The sequence below is a fragment of the Barbus barbus genome (assembly GCF_936440315.1).
Source record: "Barbus barbus genome assembly, chromosome: 17".
Lineage (NCBI taxonomy): Eukaryota > Metazoa > Chordata > Actinopteri > Cypriniformes > Cyprinidae > Barbus > Barbus barbus.
This window is the reverse complement of record NC_136745.1, coordinates 5,277,875-5,295,000: the sequence shown is the minus strand read 5'-3', so window position 1 is coordinate 5,295,000 and position 17,126 is coordinate 5,277,875. Positions and strand designations below refer to the sequence as shown.

Here is a 17,126-nt window from a genome sequence, read left to right as displayed (position 1 = left end):
TATCTTTTCATATATCACATCTTTTCATGTGACAACACTGAAGAAATGACACTTTGCTACAATGTAATGTAGTGAGTGTACAGCTTGTATAACAGTGTAAATTTGCTGTCCCCTCAAAATAACAGCCATTAATGTCTAAACCGCTGACCACAAAAGTGAGTACACCCTTAAGTGAAAATGTTCAAATTGGGCCCAATTAGCCATTTTCTCTCCCCGATGTCATGTGACTCGTTAGTGTTACAAGGTCTCAGGTGTGAATGGGGAGCGGGTGTGTTAAATTTGGTGTTATCGTTCTCACTCTCTCATACTGGTCACTGGAAGTTCAACATGGCACCTCATGGCTAAGAACTCTGAGGATCTGAAAAAAATAATTGTTGCTCTACATAAAGATGGCGTAGGCTATAAGAGGATTGCCAAGACCCTGAAACTGAGCTGCAGCACGGTGGCCAAGACCATACAGCGGTTTAACAGGACAGGTTCCACTCAGAACAGGCCTCGCCATGGTCGACCAAAGAAGGTGAGTGCACGTGCTCAGCGTCATATCCAGAGGTTGTGTTTGGGAAATGGACGTATGAGTGCTGCCAGCATTACTGCAGAGGTTGAAGGGGTGGGGGGTCAGCCTGTCAGTGCTCAGACCATATGCCGCACACTGCATCAAATTGGTCTGCATGGCTGTCGTCCCAGAAGGAAGCCTCTTCTAAAGATTATGCACAAGAAAACCCGCAAACAGTTTGCTGAAGACAAGCAGACTAAGGACATGGATTACTGGAACCATGTTCTGTGGTCTGATGAGACTAAGGGTGCTTTCAGACCTGTAGATCTTTTGCTTTATTCCGAAACAGGGATTAATTTGTTACATTGTTGCATTTTCTTCTTGGTTCGGTTCGCTTTCACACGGCAACATTGCAAAGTGTACCAAAATGTGTTTATACAAGTCACATATGAGCAATGCTGTCTTCTTATTGGTCAGAGTTCACTTGTTTACGTTCCTCTGCGTCATTCATCAAGATGGACTGACAAGTTTGCTCCGCGGCCTTATTGCGGCTTTATAGCTGTCCTGGCAAACGCAAAACTAATGTAGCTGTCATTCCTCTCTGATATATCTATCTATATATAATTATATTTTCACAGATATATATATATATATATATATATATAATGCAGTTACAGCCAGAGGGAATTGAGGCTTCGTCAGGACAGCATTCTTGTAATGCGTGGAGAAGAGTAATTAATTACACAACATTTTAATATGAAGAGGTGCTCTTTGATTTTCAACTGCAATAACAAATACTCTCACTAACAAAATCAAAGTTTCTCACAAATTCTCACTTACATTCACAAAATAATAATTTGTTACATTTATATAGCGCTTGACTGCTAGACACAAAAGACACTGACTGCTGCTTTTTATATAACATATTTCCTGTTATGAATTATGATACCGCTTGGTTCGGATTGCTTTCTCACCACAAACGAACTGCTCCAGGGTTCGTTTGAAAGCGTACCGCAACCACCTCTTCAAGGAGGTCTCGGTACGCTTGTTTGGTCCGCTTTTGGTGCGCACCCGAGTGCGATTGCTGCTTTCTCATCTGCCCAAACGAACCGCACCAAGAGGGAAAACGAACTCAACCGTGCGATTCAACCGAACTAAATGAGGCAGGTGTGAAAGCACCCTAAGATAAACTTATTTGGTTCAGATGGTGTCAAGTGTGTGTGTGGCGGCAACCAGGTGAGGAGTACAAAGACAAGTGTGTCTTGCTTGCTTGCAGTCAAGCATGGTGGTGGGAATATCATGGCTGGGGCTGCATGAGTGCTGCCGGTGCTGGGGAGCTACAGTTCATTGAGGGAACCATGAATTCCAACATGTGCTGTGACATACTGAAGCAGAGACTGGGCCCCAGGACAGTATTCCAACATGATAACGACCCCAAACACACCTCCAAGATGACCACTGCCTTGCTGGTTCAAAATGCAGCAGCTAGAGTTCTTACAAGAACCAGGAAGTATGACCACATTAGCCCGCTTCTGTCAACACTGCACTTTTTCAAATTGAATTATGATAATGAATTAAACATTGTATACATTTTAAGATCTTGCTAATTACCTATAAAGCCCTGAATGGTTTGGCACCTCAGTATTTGAGTGAGCTCTTATCGCATTATAGTCCTTCACGCCCGCTGCGATCTCAAAACTCTGGCCATTTGATAATACCAAGAATATCACAATCAACTGCAGGCGGGAGATCGTTTTCCTATTTAGCACCCTAACTCTGGAACAATCTACCTAACACCAATGTGAGGGGTGTACTCACTTCTGTAAGATACTGTTTGTATATATATATATATATATATATATATATATATTTTTTTTTTTTACCAATTAGGATTGTGCACTATTTGTGATAAATTACGCATTCATGAATTTGAAATGAGATAGATAGGAAATAAGATTTTTTTCTTTCTTTCTTTAATGAGGAAGTGTAAGTAAGTACAATGAATGCAAACCATGTCATTCATTCCAAAATAATAAAATTGCTACATAAATGCCTCATTCATTCATTCAATTAAAATTTCAACTCTTCATGATACTATGAATTTTATAGCAGCCTGTTTGGATAAATGTCATCTTTTCACTTCCAATGCTGTGGACAACATTGTGATTGGTCTCTCTGGCCTAAACAAAGAACATTGTGTGTATTAATCAAGGAACATCACATCGTCGTTAAATGGGAAAAGGAAGAGTTGTAGTCTGTCCAGCAGGTAGGAAAATATGAAGGTAGAGCAGCCATTTAGCCAGTATCAGATGACTGGATGAACATCCTTCTTGATAAAACCAAGTTACGGTCCCAGCTGGTCCTGGCACATCACGTTTATAGATGACCATAGGGATCAATAACCCAGAATATCCAACCAGGACCTCAATCAGATAAGTTTCTGGACTAGAACAAGAAGATCGTTTGTAATTTAATGATCGTTTGATCGTTCTTTTTTAATTATGAGATTACCGATATAAATAAGCTTGAGGCAGGTATGGGCAAGCAAGCCTATTTACAAGACTCAACAAAAATGAATGCACTCTTTCTGAAGCTTAAAAAATTCAGCAATTACTTTTTACTTGTAAGACATATGGGTCCTGTGAGATATAATGTTCCAAGCAAGTTTGCTTGATCATTAACAAAAATAAGCATGTCAAAATTACTCAGGAAAATAAGGTTTAAGAGAAAACAATTTGTGCTGCAAAAGTAAGTACACCCAGCTGTAAGCTATAAAATATAGGCTAACTAAATAAAAAATTTCCAGTGCAGGTCAAAGGCAATTTTGATCAACAAGTATGTTATTCTTTGCCATTTTCTTGAGAATCAAAAGTCTATAGCCCATGGAATCATTCTCAGGCGTAATGCTGACAGCAGTGAAACCACTTGGGAGAGAGCTGTCAGGAGATTTAATTCTTTATACAAAGTGGAAAGTGGTACAAGAGGAATACCAAATATATGAAAATATAGGAAACATAACACAGAGATTTAAAAACAGTGGACTTGGGAGGAGTACAGTGAGAAGTGCCTGTTGGGCTTTTATTCCCTTCAACATGACAATGATTATACATTTTCCCAATGTGAAAAACCTTCTGTAAGTGAAGAAGTTAAGTATAGCTTAACATTCTTGAGGACCTGTGAGGGATGTTGTAGAGACAAGTTGAGCAACACTCCCTATTAAAGACCAGGGAATTTACGGATCTCATTCTTAGATGTCACAATTTGTCACAAACATGTACATTCAATGCAAAGAGGGGTCAGAGCAGTATACTTTAGTATAAGTTATGAAGGACATATTATAGACTAAAATATTACACATTAATTGAATTTAATCAAGGGTGCACCCATTTCTCAAGTTACTTATTTTACAGATATTAATGAAATATTTTTCTCTGTTTTTATTAATACATTTTGGCCTGGTTGCACAGACATTAGACTAAACCAGGATTATGCCATACTTCAATTAGGACATTAAAGCAATTTTTATAAACGTGCCTTAGACTAAAACATTACTGGTGTCCATCTTGAGACAAAACAAGGGCATTGATATATTTTAAGATCAATCAGTGCAAGTTTATTTCAGTTGAAACAGGTCAGACTTACATTTTAGTCTGGGAGCCTTGTCTGTGAAACCGGGGGTTTGTCTTCTTTCCATGAATCATATTAGTGATCATTAAGAGTTTAATGTTTTTTTTGTATTTTGTATTTGTTCTACTCAAATGTCTCTAAAACTGATAATACATCATTTAAACATAATGACTTGAAAAGGCAATGCAATTCAGCTTTTAAAGGAACAGAGCTTCAATATAACTTCAGCCTGAATACATGAAATTAAATATTTTAATGGAAAATATTTTGTTCCATTTAATGCATAAATATCAGAAATAAATAAATAAATTGGATTGTGTCTTGCATTCTATACTGTTCAAGTATATGTTGTTTTATTTGCTTGATTTGAATTGAATAGACCAGTTTACCACCAGATGCTATAAAAACAATTGCATAAGAACATACATCACAGATGGCATCAGTGGATTGACAGCTATAGTAAATTATATTTTAAAAAAACAAAACAAGCTGCAACATCATTTCATAAATTTACATACTGTTCTTATACAACCTTGAGATCCATAGGATCCATACTTTACTGTTTAATTTGATCTGATTTTATCCCAACAAGCAACAAACAAGAATAAGAGTTTAACATGTTAAACTGAGGGCTGTTGTAATAGTGTTTAGTATGTGAGTGTGTGCAGTGCATGATCTTCTGCTGATGAGGAATGTGTGCTGTAACCATGGTGACAGAGCTTGCTGCATTACTGAACAGACAAAGCAGAGCAGACCTTCTCCTAAAGCAGGATAGGATTGCTTTCCCTTGTATATGTTGTACAGGCAGCTAATTTACCACCAGGGTCGTATATATTTCTTAGAACTCTTTATTTACTCTCTTTCAAGTGACATACGAGTCAGTGAAGTGTGAATGGTGCATGAATTTGAGACTCCCACCAATGTTTAAAAATGAAGAAGAGAAAATAATGGAATTTGAGATGGCATGATTATCAGATCATATTTCCCTTTTGGTTTTCATGGTTCCCTGTGGTTTTCAGTCTAACATTCATGGCCAAGCATTACTGTGTTCAGGTTCAACAGCAGGGACAAACAAAAGAGTCTTTCCACATTCGAGTTGGACTTTGTACTAGGGTTTAATTGAACAGAAGGTTCACACACACACACACACACACACACACACTTTACAAGCTTCGTTGAGTAATACAGCTTAGAGCAGGTTTAAGATAATGAGCTTGTTATGACTTTCACACACTGGGAATGAGAAAGAGAGTGGCGTCCACATACTGTATATTAAACCCATAGGTTTCACATTAATGTTTTTTCCTACCACAACTTTAATCACGTATGAAGAAAAATACACTACAGTGATGTGACTGGTGACATTTCTTTCACAAATTTGACCATTTTTATATATTTTAATGTACATGTAATCTCTCAATTAATATGATCTCAAAAAATCTACATATAAATAAATGAGTAAAATGCTCTTTACTAACTTTAAAATGGAGTATACAGTAGCATGTCACACTGTGTTGTAGTCTGTGTTATAGGAAGTCTGTAAGCTACCCAACTACACAAGCAAAATTAAAAAAATGTGTGTAAGAAACCCTTTTTATGAATAGTGTTTGCTGGACAATATAATGGTGATAAAGAGTTTAATTCTCTGTGTATAAACCAAACTGAAATAAAAAGCATGAATACTTACTAAAATATTTTAGTGTTAGAAATCTACACACCTAAACCAGTATGACAATTCAATATCCATGCAAACAATTATTTTGTGCCATCTAAGTGCATTATAAGTGCATTTTGAAAAAGAAGAAAAAAAAAAAACACCTGAGAATACATTTGAAACATTACATTTGTGTATACAATATCAAAGACACAAATACTCAAATGCAGAAATCTAGAAAATATGATAATTTAATTGTACATATTGTGTTGCATCTGCCCCCCCCCACCCTACATTGAGATTACTGTTTTTGCCAGAGAACAGAAAATATGTTTTTGAATATAAATTTTTTCATGTCATACTTTCATGATTTAATGCTCTGAACCTTGTGAAAGAAGTAAAAAGACAAAATCGAGAGAGAGAGAGAGAGAGAGAGAGAGAGAGAGTTTGGCACGAGGAAGTGGGGAAGTGGCCCGCATATGGTGTTAATCATGCATGCTGTAATGTCTGTGTTTAACTGCACTCCAACATACGTATACAAGGAGAGGCAGAAAGAGGCAAGCAGACAAGGAAATCTAGGTCAGAATGATGGCACTTTAGTGATGTTTCTGGGGCTGAGGTTGATTTTCCACTTCACTCAGCAAAGACCCACTGTCAACCCCACACTCCTCCCTCCCCCTTACACAGCAGCGGCTGGTGGTGCTGCACTATGTTCATTCATTCATCCATGCTATAACCACATTTTCCTCTCTCCCTTATGACTTATTACCTGAGTTAATAAGCAGGGAACTCTTATTTGAAACAACCCATATCTGAAAGAACTGGGTACTATTTTAAGTTGTCTCTTATAATAAATGTGTGTTTGTTTATTTGTTTAAAAGCATTTATTGAATAACTATATTATTTATTAATAAATTAATCAAATTAATAATTATATATATATATATATATATATATATATATATATATATATATATATATATTAATATTACACTTTAATTTTGTTTAAATTTTTAGACTTGATTTAATGTATTTTAATTTTTCATTATTATAATTAGGCCTATTATTATTAGGAAAAACAACAACAAACCTAGGGTATCCACATCAATTCACGAAATGTATAGAGATGACAGTTTAAGGCACAATAATTAACATCAAATAATTAAATACAGCACTATCATTTTTATCTGATAGTGAGGGTTTGCTGAGGAGTTTTGAATGACGTGCTTCACTGTGTGTGAAATTACAGATAGTACTATGACTAAGGCTTAGTTTATGTACAGCTGACGTGTATGGAATGATATTAATACATTGCAATTGCTATTGCTTGGCTCATATATGTGAAATACTGACGCTGCACCGCTCCTTCCCAACAGCCGGAGCGTTGCTCATGAATATTAAATGCGAGACCTTCACGGTAGTAGGATTCGGAAATTCGCGGTCGGATTTCTCTTGCATGTGTGCAGTGGAGACTAATGTAACGCTGCCTGTCATCAACACACACCACCCTCATCTACACTTCCGCAACTGCTGTCAGATGCCGTGTTTCTCCGGACAGAGCGGAATTAAGGACACATTTTCGGCCTTCTGGACCGTGGACACCTGAGACGCTCACGGCAAGTTACTGGGGATCTTACGAACAAATGTTCATGTATAACCTGGATCACTGCACATGTCCATCTGATTCGCCAGCACACACACACACACACACACGATATTTCATTGTTCTAAACTAAATGAGTAATTTAATGCGAACGGTTGTATGAGCGAATGAATGAATTTGGTAGTCTCATCACTTTCACCGGAGAGAGTGTATTGATCCTGCAACATCACACACCCATATTTAATTCATAGCATTTGGTTCGGTAATGCAACAGTGACATCTGTCCTCGTGATGCTTTGTAAACGTGTAGCTCCAGACCGTATGATTGGTGTCGATTCTGTTTCATCTTTCCGCTGTCAATCATGATGACGCAGCGCTGTCAGTCATCCGGCGGTGTGTTTGATGTGTTGTGCGGTGGTTTGATGATCGGAGATGTTTAGCTGCAGTGGGTCTGTGATGGCTGGTGCTGTGGGTGTGGTTCTGCCCGCCCGGTGCTGATGAAGACTGCCTCTGTGTCTCTGGATGCACTGCTTACTGGGTTCCCACGGTGATGGGAAAACTGGAAATAACGCGGAATTGTGGAATCGTGATTTCCAGGCCTTGAAAAGTTATGAGAATTTCTGCAGGCTATGAATATATATATATTTTTCTAGTCATGCTTAGCTTCAGAATAGAGAAGAATAGGGCTAGTTGTCACAGAGGACTTGTCACTAGGTCTAGCCCACATGTGTGTTTTCTCTATCAGTGGGTTTGTATTTTGGTTTTAAATGCTCAGTCCAAAACCTTCTTCAAAATGGAATATTTTTGTAAATTCTGTCATCACATCATATTTGTTGATCATCATATAGCTGTTAGGTATTAAGTGTGCATGATAAAATTACACAATTTACAGAATTTCTGTTTGTTAATTTTTGTATGTTTGCTGTTTTAAAATCATTTTGTGTTTTGTAATTATGTAGTCAAACAAGCAGCAGTTTCTTTTTTTATTATGTGGCTAATTTTGGTTTGATGTTTAAATGCTGGTCTAGCCAGTTTCGGACTTCCTGTTGTGCTTGTTGGGTTTCTTTAAATGAATAGTCCAAATCAGGGGAGAAATATGCACAGATCAAACTCCGAAACGGTTCTAAACAAAGATGTTGGTGGATTTTGTAAGAGAACAACAAGGGACTTTTCCACTGTTAGAAACATTAGTAATGACTCATATTTTGGCCAGAAGTGACAATTTAAAGATAAAAGGCCTTAATATTGGATTTGTTTCTTACAAACACACAGCTTTTACACAAAAGCTTTACACAGTGCCTTAATTGATGGACTGGAGTCATGTCATTTACTTGTGGATTATTGTGATGTTTGTATCAGCTGTTTGGACTCTGATTCTGACGGCACCCATTCACTGCAGAGGATCCATTGGTGAGCAAGTGATGTATTGTAAAATTTATCCAAATGTGTTCCAATGAACAAAAAAACTCATCTACATCTTTGGCCTGAGGGTGCACATTTTTAGCAAATTTTCATTTTTGAGTAAACTATTTCTTTGCAGATCATATTTTTCTCTCCAAGAACAAGAACTATAATTGTTGGGTATAATGTTTGATAAACCCACACTGACCAGACCAGGACTGGATATCCGAATGAGCAACAGGGCCGGGGCCTCTGAGCTGTAGATCCCTGACCAGCCACTGGCTGTTTTTAGTCTTCAAATGTCAGCCTACATCACACATTTCCTAATTGTTTTATCCAAATTACAATTGCTCCTTAAAGCAGGATGGCATCTGCTACTAGGGGCTGTTAGAGGTGAAGGGGGCCTCCAAAGATAGGTAGCCAGGGTCTTTATAAGTCTTGCCAAGGGAAAGTGTTAACTATATAATTAAGGAAGATTTTCAGGGACAGTTTTTTTTAGCCATTCAAACCTGTTCTGCATATTTATAGATATCTTTCACCACATAGACTGAAATTGTTTAATCTACTTACTCTTAACTTTACGCAGATGGAGGCTTAATGGAAGGTTTTAACAGAAAGCTTGAACTGTGTTCTCAGGACAAAAGTCATTTTTGTAAACGTCACATAAGGGAAAATTGTTAAATGTGTTACTTTTATTATACAATTTCCTTTTTTTTTTTTTTTTTTGTAAGCCAGAACACTGGTTTTATATTTCTGTATGTTGCCTTTTATAGCCTATGTTTTAAATTAAATAAGTAATGTAAAAATGTAATTTAACTTTTTTTTTGTTTATTATTAATTTAATTTTAATTTTTATGTTATAATATCTTTTAACTTTCAAATTGTACTAATATACAGTACTAATATGCCGTTTTTTAGGGGTAAAGCATATACAATGGTGTCTTTGAAAAGGTAATATCCCAGTGACAGCTTTTGTATCTTTTTTTTTCTGAGTGTACAGTGCTGTAATAAATAAGCTATAAATATGATATTATGGTGATTACCTTGGAATTTTTGTCTGATTAATGTAAAATTCAAATGTGGTTGACCTGGGCTGCGTTTCCCAAAAGCATTGTAAGCCTAAGTTGATCGTAGCTCCATTGGTGGCAATGGGTCTACAATATACCTAGGCTTACGATGCTTTTGGGAAACGTAGCCCTGGTTGATCATGTCTGACTGTCAAATGCAGGTCTATAGCCAGCTCTGGACTTACTGTTGTGCTTGTTGGGTTTCTTTGCGGTTCCTTATTTGATTACATTTTGCTGGGTGGCTTCAATAAGATCCCGGACATTGCACATTACTATCACAACCCTCCTTGCCAAACACACTGTAACATTTACATTGGCAACATAGCTGCCCCAACAGAACTTCCCTTAGTGAAGGTAACCCATCTTGCATCTGTATAGAGCTCTTTTAGCACATAGACTGAACATTTTTAATCTGCTTACTCTAAACTGAGAAAGGTTTAAAGAAAGAGACAGCGTATCTCCATAGGACAGTCTTGCGTTCACCCATGACCTGCGAGCAGCTTCATTCATTTGAATATGCTGAGATAACATACTGCTGTTTCATTCCCCACCAGTTTAGATTACAACTTTATGTAAGTTTTTAAGCTATCAGGCCATTAAAAGTTTCAAAGGTCAGCAGAAATGCTGAACAAGGTAATCGTTTTCATTCTGTGTCCTCTGGTAGTGGTTTACTTCAGTGAGTTTGGTTTGTTTTCCTAGGGTGGAACACTTGCAAATTTGTTTTGCATATGCACTATTGGCTGCTATGGAATGTATGTGGCCCCAAAATGTATTTAGACACTTAAGTCAGACTTTAAAATGTACTGTTTGTGGTTGTAATTATGCAGATGCCACTTGATTTGATATTTCATGTAATGCAATGACATTTTCATGTGTGTCTTAATTGTCCAGGGACCGCTGTCTGCCAGTGTTACTTATTGATATACCATTACAGTTTTTATCAAAGATTTTAATAATCTTTTACATTTTCAATTTTCAGTTTTAATTTTATAGTAATGTTATGTTATGTTCATTTTATTTCAGTTTTTATTTATTTACGGTCAGTAAGTTTAGTCCTTCAGCTTCAACTTATTTTAGTTACCAAGGCAACATTTCTATTTTTTATAGTTTCAGTTTTTTTTTTTTAATTGAGTTTAGTTGAACTTTTATCTAATATTTATTTTATTTTAGCTTTATTTCAGCGAACAAAATGTTTTGAATAGTTTTAGTTAACAATAATAACTCTGCACTACCTGAAATACAACATTTAAATACTGTATTTACGAGCGCCTCTCTTCTCTCTCTATTTTTTTTTAAGATAAAGATTTTGGAGTCTTCCTGTATTTGACTATTAGCTACCTAATAGTGCAAAATGCGATAAAGGGGTTATATATATATATATATTTTTTTTCCTTTCCAGTTTTTATAGGGAAGTTGACTTTGATGTTTCCCATAAACTTGCAGTATCTGCAGACTGGCAGTAAACTCTTGTGACTGGCTGGACATCTGGGAGCCATGTTTGTGTGTGTGTGTGTGTGTGTGTGCATGTTTATGTGGTTTATGAGGACACAAATTTGTATAATGACATGGGTATGACAGAGGTATTACAATATGAAGGTGGTTTATGAGGACACTGCCTATGTCCCCGTAATTCAAAAGGCTTAAAAAACATACTAAATGGTGTTTTTTTTTGAAAATCTAAAAATGCACAAAGTCTCCTGTGAGGGCTAAGTTTAGGTGTAGGGTTGGTGTAGGGCAATAGCACACACAGTTTGTTCAGTATAAAAACCATTACGCCTATGGAGAGTCCCCATTAACCACAAAAACCAACATGTATGTGTGTGTGTGTGTGTGTGTGTGTGTGTGTGTAGGATATATTTAGCAAATGTTCAACATGCAAATGTTCATGATTTTATAAACCCCTAGTTTGCTGTCATTTTGCTTAAGGAAAAATCTTATAACATTTTGGAACAGATGATGTAATTGTGAAATGTCATTAACAGTTCAAAGCAAACTAGTTTGTTAAACACTAATTTTCTTCAATAAACTGAATTACAATCCAGATCCAGGTGTGTTGTAGACCATATAACAAGTCACCAGTAGTTTTTTTTTTTTGTTTAGTTTTTTTTGTTTCTTTGCTGTGCTGTTGTTCATTCTCCAGATAAGAGAGATATTGGGGTCTCAATCTCTGTGTTAGAGAGCAGTAAAGCTTTTGTGTGTCTGTACTCTTGAAGTAATTTTTTCATGTGACAAATAGGAAAACATCTTAATTTAAGGTTAAATCAGTTGTATGGCTATTCTTTTAGTCGCTTATAAAGGAGTTTAAAAAGCTCTCCTAACCTGATGCATTTAATTTATTTATTTTGATGCAGTGTTAGTATTAGCTAAATTTGCTATTTAATTTCCTCCTGTGTAGTAAACAGTTTTGAAACAATTATTACGTTTTAAAATATGTAACAAAGGTGAACTTATTTAAGTGTGTTCATTAATTTATAGTGGTCATAAAGTTACAATTGTTTAATATTGTTTAAATATTAAACTTTTTTATATATATATATATATATATATATATATATATATATATAACTGAATTATATATATAGTTGCAATCAAATTCTGCAAGACAGAAATTCTATGAAAACAGTTAAACAAAGGCATCAGTTAACTATTATAAGACGTTTATTAATACATTTGATTTGAGAATGTAAAGTGGATGAAAAAATAAAAAAATAAAATCAAATTGTACATAATTATTCAACCCCCAAATTTTGTGCAGAATCTTTTATTCTCTATAATCTTTCATAAACGCTGTCTGTAAGTGCTCAGAAACTTCTGTCACCTCTCTACTGCAATCTTGGCCCACTGAAAAGCTTCCAGATCACTGATAATCATTATTTTTTTTCATTGCCAATGCTTTCTTTAAATTGCACCAAATATTTTAAATAAGATTTAAATGTAAAGACTGAAAAGGCCATATAAGAACATTTTATGACCCATCACTGAACCCAGATTTGGATGTATACTTTGGGATGGCTGTCCTGCAGGAAAGTCCATTGATCATCAAGCTTTAGTCTCTCCACCGAAGACATCACAATCTTTGCCAAAATGGCCTGATACTTCAAAGAATCCATGATTTCCTTCATACAGTCAAGATTTCCACTTCTAGCAACAGCAAAACACCCCAATGGTCCAACTTCATGTTTGACTATGGAAATGGTGTTCTTCTGCTCATAAGCTTTGCGTTTCTTGCAGGCATACCGCTGATCCATGGGTTTAAAAAGTTTCAGTTGGGTCACATCACTCCATAAAACATTCTTCCAGAACTCCAGAGGTCTATCCAAATTAATTTGAGCATATTCAAGCCAGCATGTTTTAGCATGTTCTTCTTGGTCAAAAGTTGCATTTGGTGAGTTGCCCTGACATGAAGGCCAAGCTCGTTTAGTGTTCTTCTTATACTTTACATTGATATGTTGCTTCCTCCTTTCGTCAGGTCGTCTTGCTAGTCTTTGGAAGTAAATTGAGGGTTTTTACAATTATTCTTATAAAACATTTTATTCCTCTTGATGATATTGTGCTTTTTCTTCAATGCCTTCAAAGGTTTTCTGGTACAACACATTTTAAAGTTATGCATAAGGCTGCTAGCTGTGTCTCTAGGAACCGGTCTCTAGGTTTCGGTAGCACTTTATATTACAGCATGTGTACTTCCCTGGTTCGTACATGGTAAATACTGTATATTGTACCTACAGGCAAGTGAGGGGGTAACACAAGGTACTTACCTGAAGTGTATGTACAGAGTAACAAATAAGAAACACGGCTGTATTTAACAGTTGTATGGTAATTAATTTGTACAGACAAGTGTAGGTAAGAACGGTCACTTACAGGTAGTGTCAGTATATGGTAACATTTCTATACTTACTAATGGTATATATGTGGTAAATATGTAGCACCTATGGAAAAATGTAGTATTATGTGGTAACAAATAAGACACATACTGTACTTGGTATATACGGTACACTTGGTAAGTCCCAACCTTACCTAATAAAAAGAGGACTGTTTTTCAATTGCTTGTGTAGGACTGTTAATGCTAAATTGTTCTCCACAACCGTGTTTACAAAGTTTGAAGAACTGGTAATTCCTGTGTAATGTTTATGTAAAATGGTGCACTTTTTTTACAGTCCTATTTCCATACATGTACGCACTGGTGTATCATATGTACTTATTAGCTAATGTACAGAATAAGTTATGCGGTACTCAAGTTGGGGGGTATAAACATGGACCAAGGTACTTATTGAGTACGATTATTTTTTATTTTGTACTTATTGAGTGCTATTATAAAACTGATAGTTCTGGTCCTTGATTCTGATTCTGATCCGCTTCGCGTTGTGCCTAACAACACCCCTTAGCTGTTATAAATTCACTGCTTCTTGGGGCTTGTTGCTTTAACTGATTGCAGTTTGGAACTTTGGAAGTTGGTTGGGAACACGGCAGTAAATGTGCAGCACTGCATAGCGTTAATACTTAGCAGGCACAGTCCTTTTAAATATGGATTTTGACACTTGGCAATCGGGAGTTGCAAGTGCAAATATGAGTCTGGTAGCTACTGTATAACTCCAAAATAAAATCTGTCTTCACTCATAAATATTAGGAATGTGTGTCATAAAAAATCCCTATTGGACCAATTAGTTAAGAGAATCAGTGTCGTTAAAGATAAGGCAAGTTAACTGCAATGGCACCTACCATCAATTACTTAATAAGTACCTTGGTCCATACCCCCCACCCCCCAACTTGAGTACCGCATAACTTATTCTGTTCATTAACTAATAGGTACACCAGTACATAGATAGTAAGTATATGGAAATAGGACTGTAAAATAAAACATTACACAGGAATTCTTCGAACTCTGTAAGCACGGTTGTGGAGAGCAATTTAGCATTAACAGTCCTACACAAGCAATTAAAAACAATACACAGTGGTAGGTTGACCACTATTTTTGGCCACGTAGTGATTATTGCATCTATTGTCACGTAATACCATGAGACACCACTAGATGGAGGCACAAACATGCAAAATACATTGGAGCCAAATTCCAGTGAACAAATGGCACATGTGAGTGTTCAGATCAGTGTGTAAGATTGTTTGTCTTGACTGTAGTCTGTGAGCATATGTAAGGGCAACACCCTCACTCTTACTGAGTGGAACAACTGTGTGTGTGCTGGCACTTTGAATGTTGACCGACCCTTTCTGTTTCCAGAAGGAGAAGAGGAAGATGCCGGTGACGGTGTGGTCGATTTCCAGTGTTACAAAAGGTTTAGAGTGAGATTTGATTGTGGAAGTGTGGATTTGACTGGTAAATCATCATTTGGGAGGATGGCTACAAATACGCCCACCTCGGCCCCGCCTCCCAAAAAGAGCAGAGGAAAACAGGAAATAGAAACTCTACAGACAGCCAATGAAGAGCTGAGGAGCCGAATGAGTGACTTGCAAAATGAACTGCAACAGGAAAGATGCAAGGTACGCTCATCTACTGTTTGGCTTTGTTCACATTACACCCAGTCTGATTTTGTGCACTAGTAGTATTTTAAATCCTACAAGCATATTTCAAAAAAATTTAATTGGACATAATATAATATTAATAACATAAAAGGCCATTTAAGTGTACTTAAAGAGACACTTTCATGACACTTCAGTAAACTTTTAAAAGGTGCACTTTGTAATCATGCCAAATTAAAAGTTTTAGTTATTGTAATGATATTCAAAAATACATTTCTAGTTAACATATTTTAAATGTACTAAATTGCTACTACTGTAATATATTTAAATACATGACATACACATTTCAATAGAAAGGACAATAAAGCATATTTTAGTTAACCATAAATGCTTGTTAGTACATTTAGTAGTGATTTTGTTAAGCAACTAATCCTAAACCAAGTACATGTAGTTAATATTATTCAGTACTTATTTGTGCACTTACACTGTTACAATAACACCCTTAAAATAAAGTTTGTTCATTGAGAGTATATATATCTGTGTAACTGATTTGGACAGAGTAACTGATTTGGACAGAATATGTTTGCCTTTTTGGAGACATTTACATGTTAAAAACTATAATTGTTTAAATCCATTAATGGCAAAGATTGGTATTGGAAATTCACCCCAGGAATCTCAATAAAATATGTAAAAAATACATTATTTTATTAATACCTTAGTAACCACAGACTTGAAGAAGCAATGGAAACTCATTGGTGAACTTGTGACATCATGAGAACCTTAATGTCAATGTCAATATTCACCTTGGTTGATGTCCTGTGAAATAACCTCGTCTCTCAATCTGTAGGTGGGTAAATTACGGGAACGTTTGCAAGAGCTGCGGTCCCACCGAGAGACTGAGCAGCACAAGCACTCGGTCGCTGTCACTGAACTCCGCGTCAAGCTCCATGAGGAGAAGCAGCGAGAGGTGGCGGCCACACGAGAGAGCCTATCTCGGCAACACGAGACCGAGCTGGCCCGGGCGGCACGGCTCCGCGAGACAGAAATGGCCCGGCTTCAGGCGCTGGTGTGTATTTTACGGGACGGAGCCAGCAGCGAGCTACGCAGTGCCCTGAAGGAGGAGGCACGAGAGGAGGCCCGCAGGAGCTACGAGGCAGAGAAACTCAGGCTCATGCAGGAGCTGCAGGAGGCGAAGACGTCACGGCGGCAGGCAGAGGAGGCGCTCTCCAATGCTGTGCAGGCGGACAGAGCCAAAGCTGCCGATCTCAGAGTGGCCCATCAAGCTCATCAGGAGGAGATACAGAGAATTAAACGCGAGAGCGAGAGAGAAATCCGAAGACTGGTAAGAAGGATGGATAGAGTTATCTAAAAACCTCAACATATGAAATTGTAAAATAATGGCTGATAGTCCCGCTCCAGTCTCAGGCCCTTGGTTGATTCAGTGTGGCTTCTCTGGTTTACACCTTTTGGGGGGAATCAACCTACAAATGTATGTACAGTACATACTTATATTCATGACAGATTGACATAAGTAATGAGAGAGACATTTTGAGAGCTTTTATACATTGACAATTGACATGCATCATGTTAATTGATATTAAACAGAGACAATTATATATGTATAATTGTCTCTGTTTGACAATTGACATGCATCATTTTTCAAATATCAGCTGATATTAATAATTTGATATTAATGTATAAAAGCCCTCAAAATGTCTCAGTCTCATTACTTATATCAATCAGTCACAAATTGTGTTTCTTACGACAGAGGACAGATAGACAGGATTATAGTTTTTAGTTTTTTCCGTCCTT

The 17,126-nt window shown here is 36.8% G+C and overlaps 1 protein-coding gene across 1 annotated transcript in view; it reads left to right on the top strand.

Moving 5' to 3' along the window:
• Positions 1-7,196: 7,196 nt before the first annotated feature.
• jakmip1 (janus kinase and microtubule interacting protein 1) overlaps positions 7,197-17,126 on the top strand; it is a gene marked incomplete at its 3' end in the record, with an annotated part of 29,983 nt that continues 20,053 nt past the window's right edge. Inside the window, exons 1-3 of the mRNA XM_079438005.1 lie at positions 7,197-7,390; positions 15,076-15,335; positions 16,162-16,656. Of these exons, the coding sequence (XP_079294131.1) occupies positions 15,192-15,335; positions 16,162-16,656 (639 nt within the window). The 5' untranslated portion in view covers positions 7,197-7,390; positions 15,076-15,191. The remainder of the gene's footprint in view (positions 7,391-15,075; positions 15,336-16,161; positions 16,657-17,126) is intronic.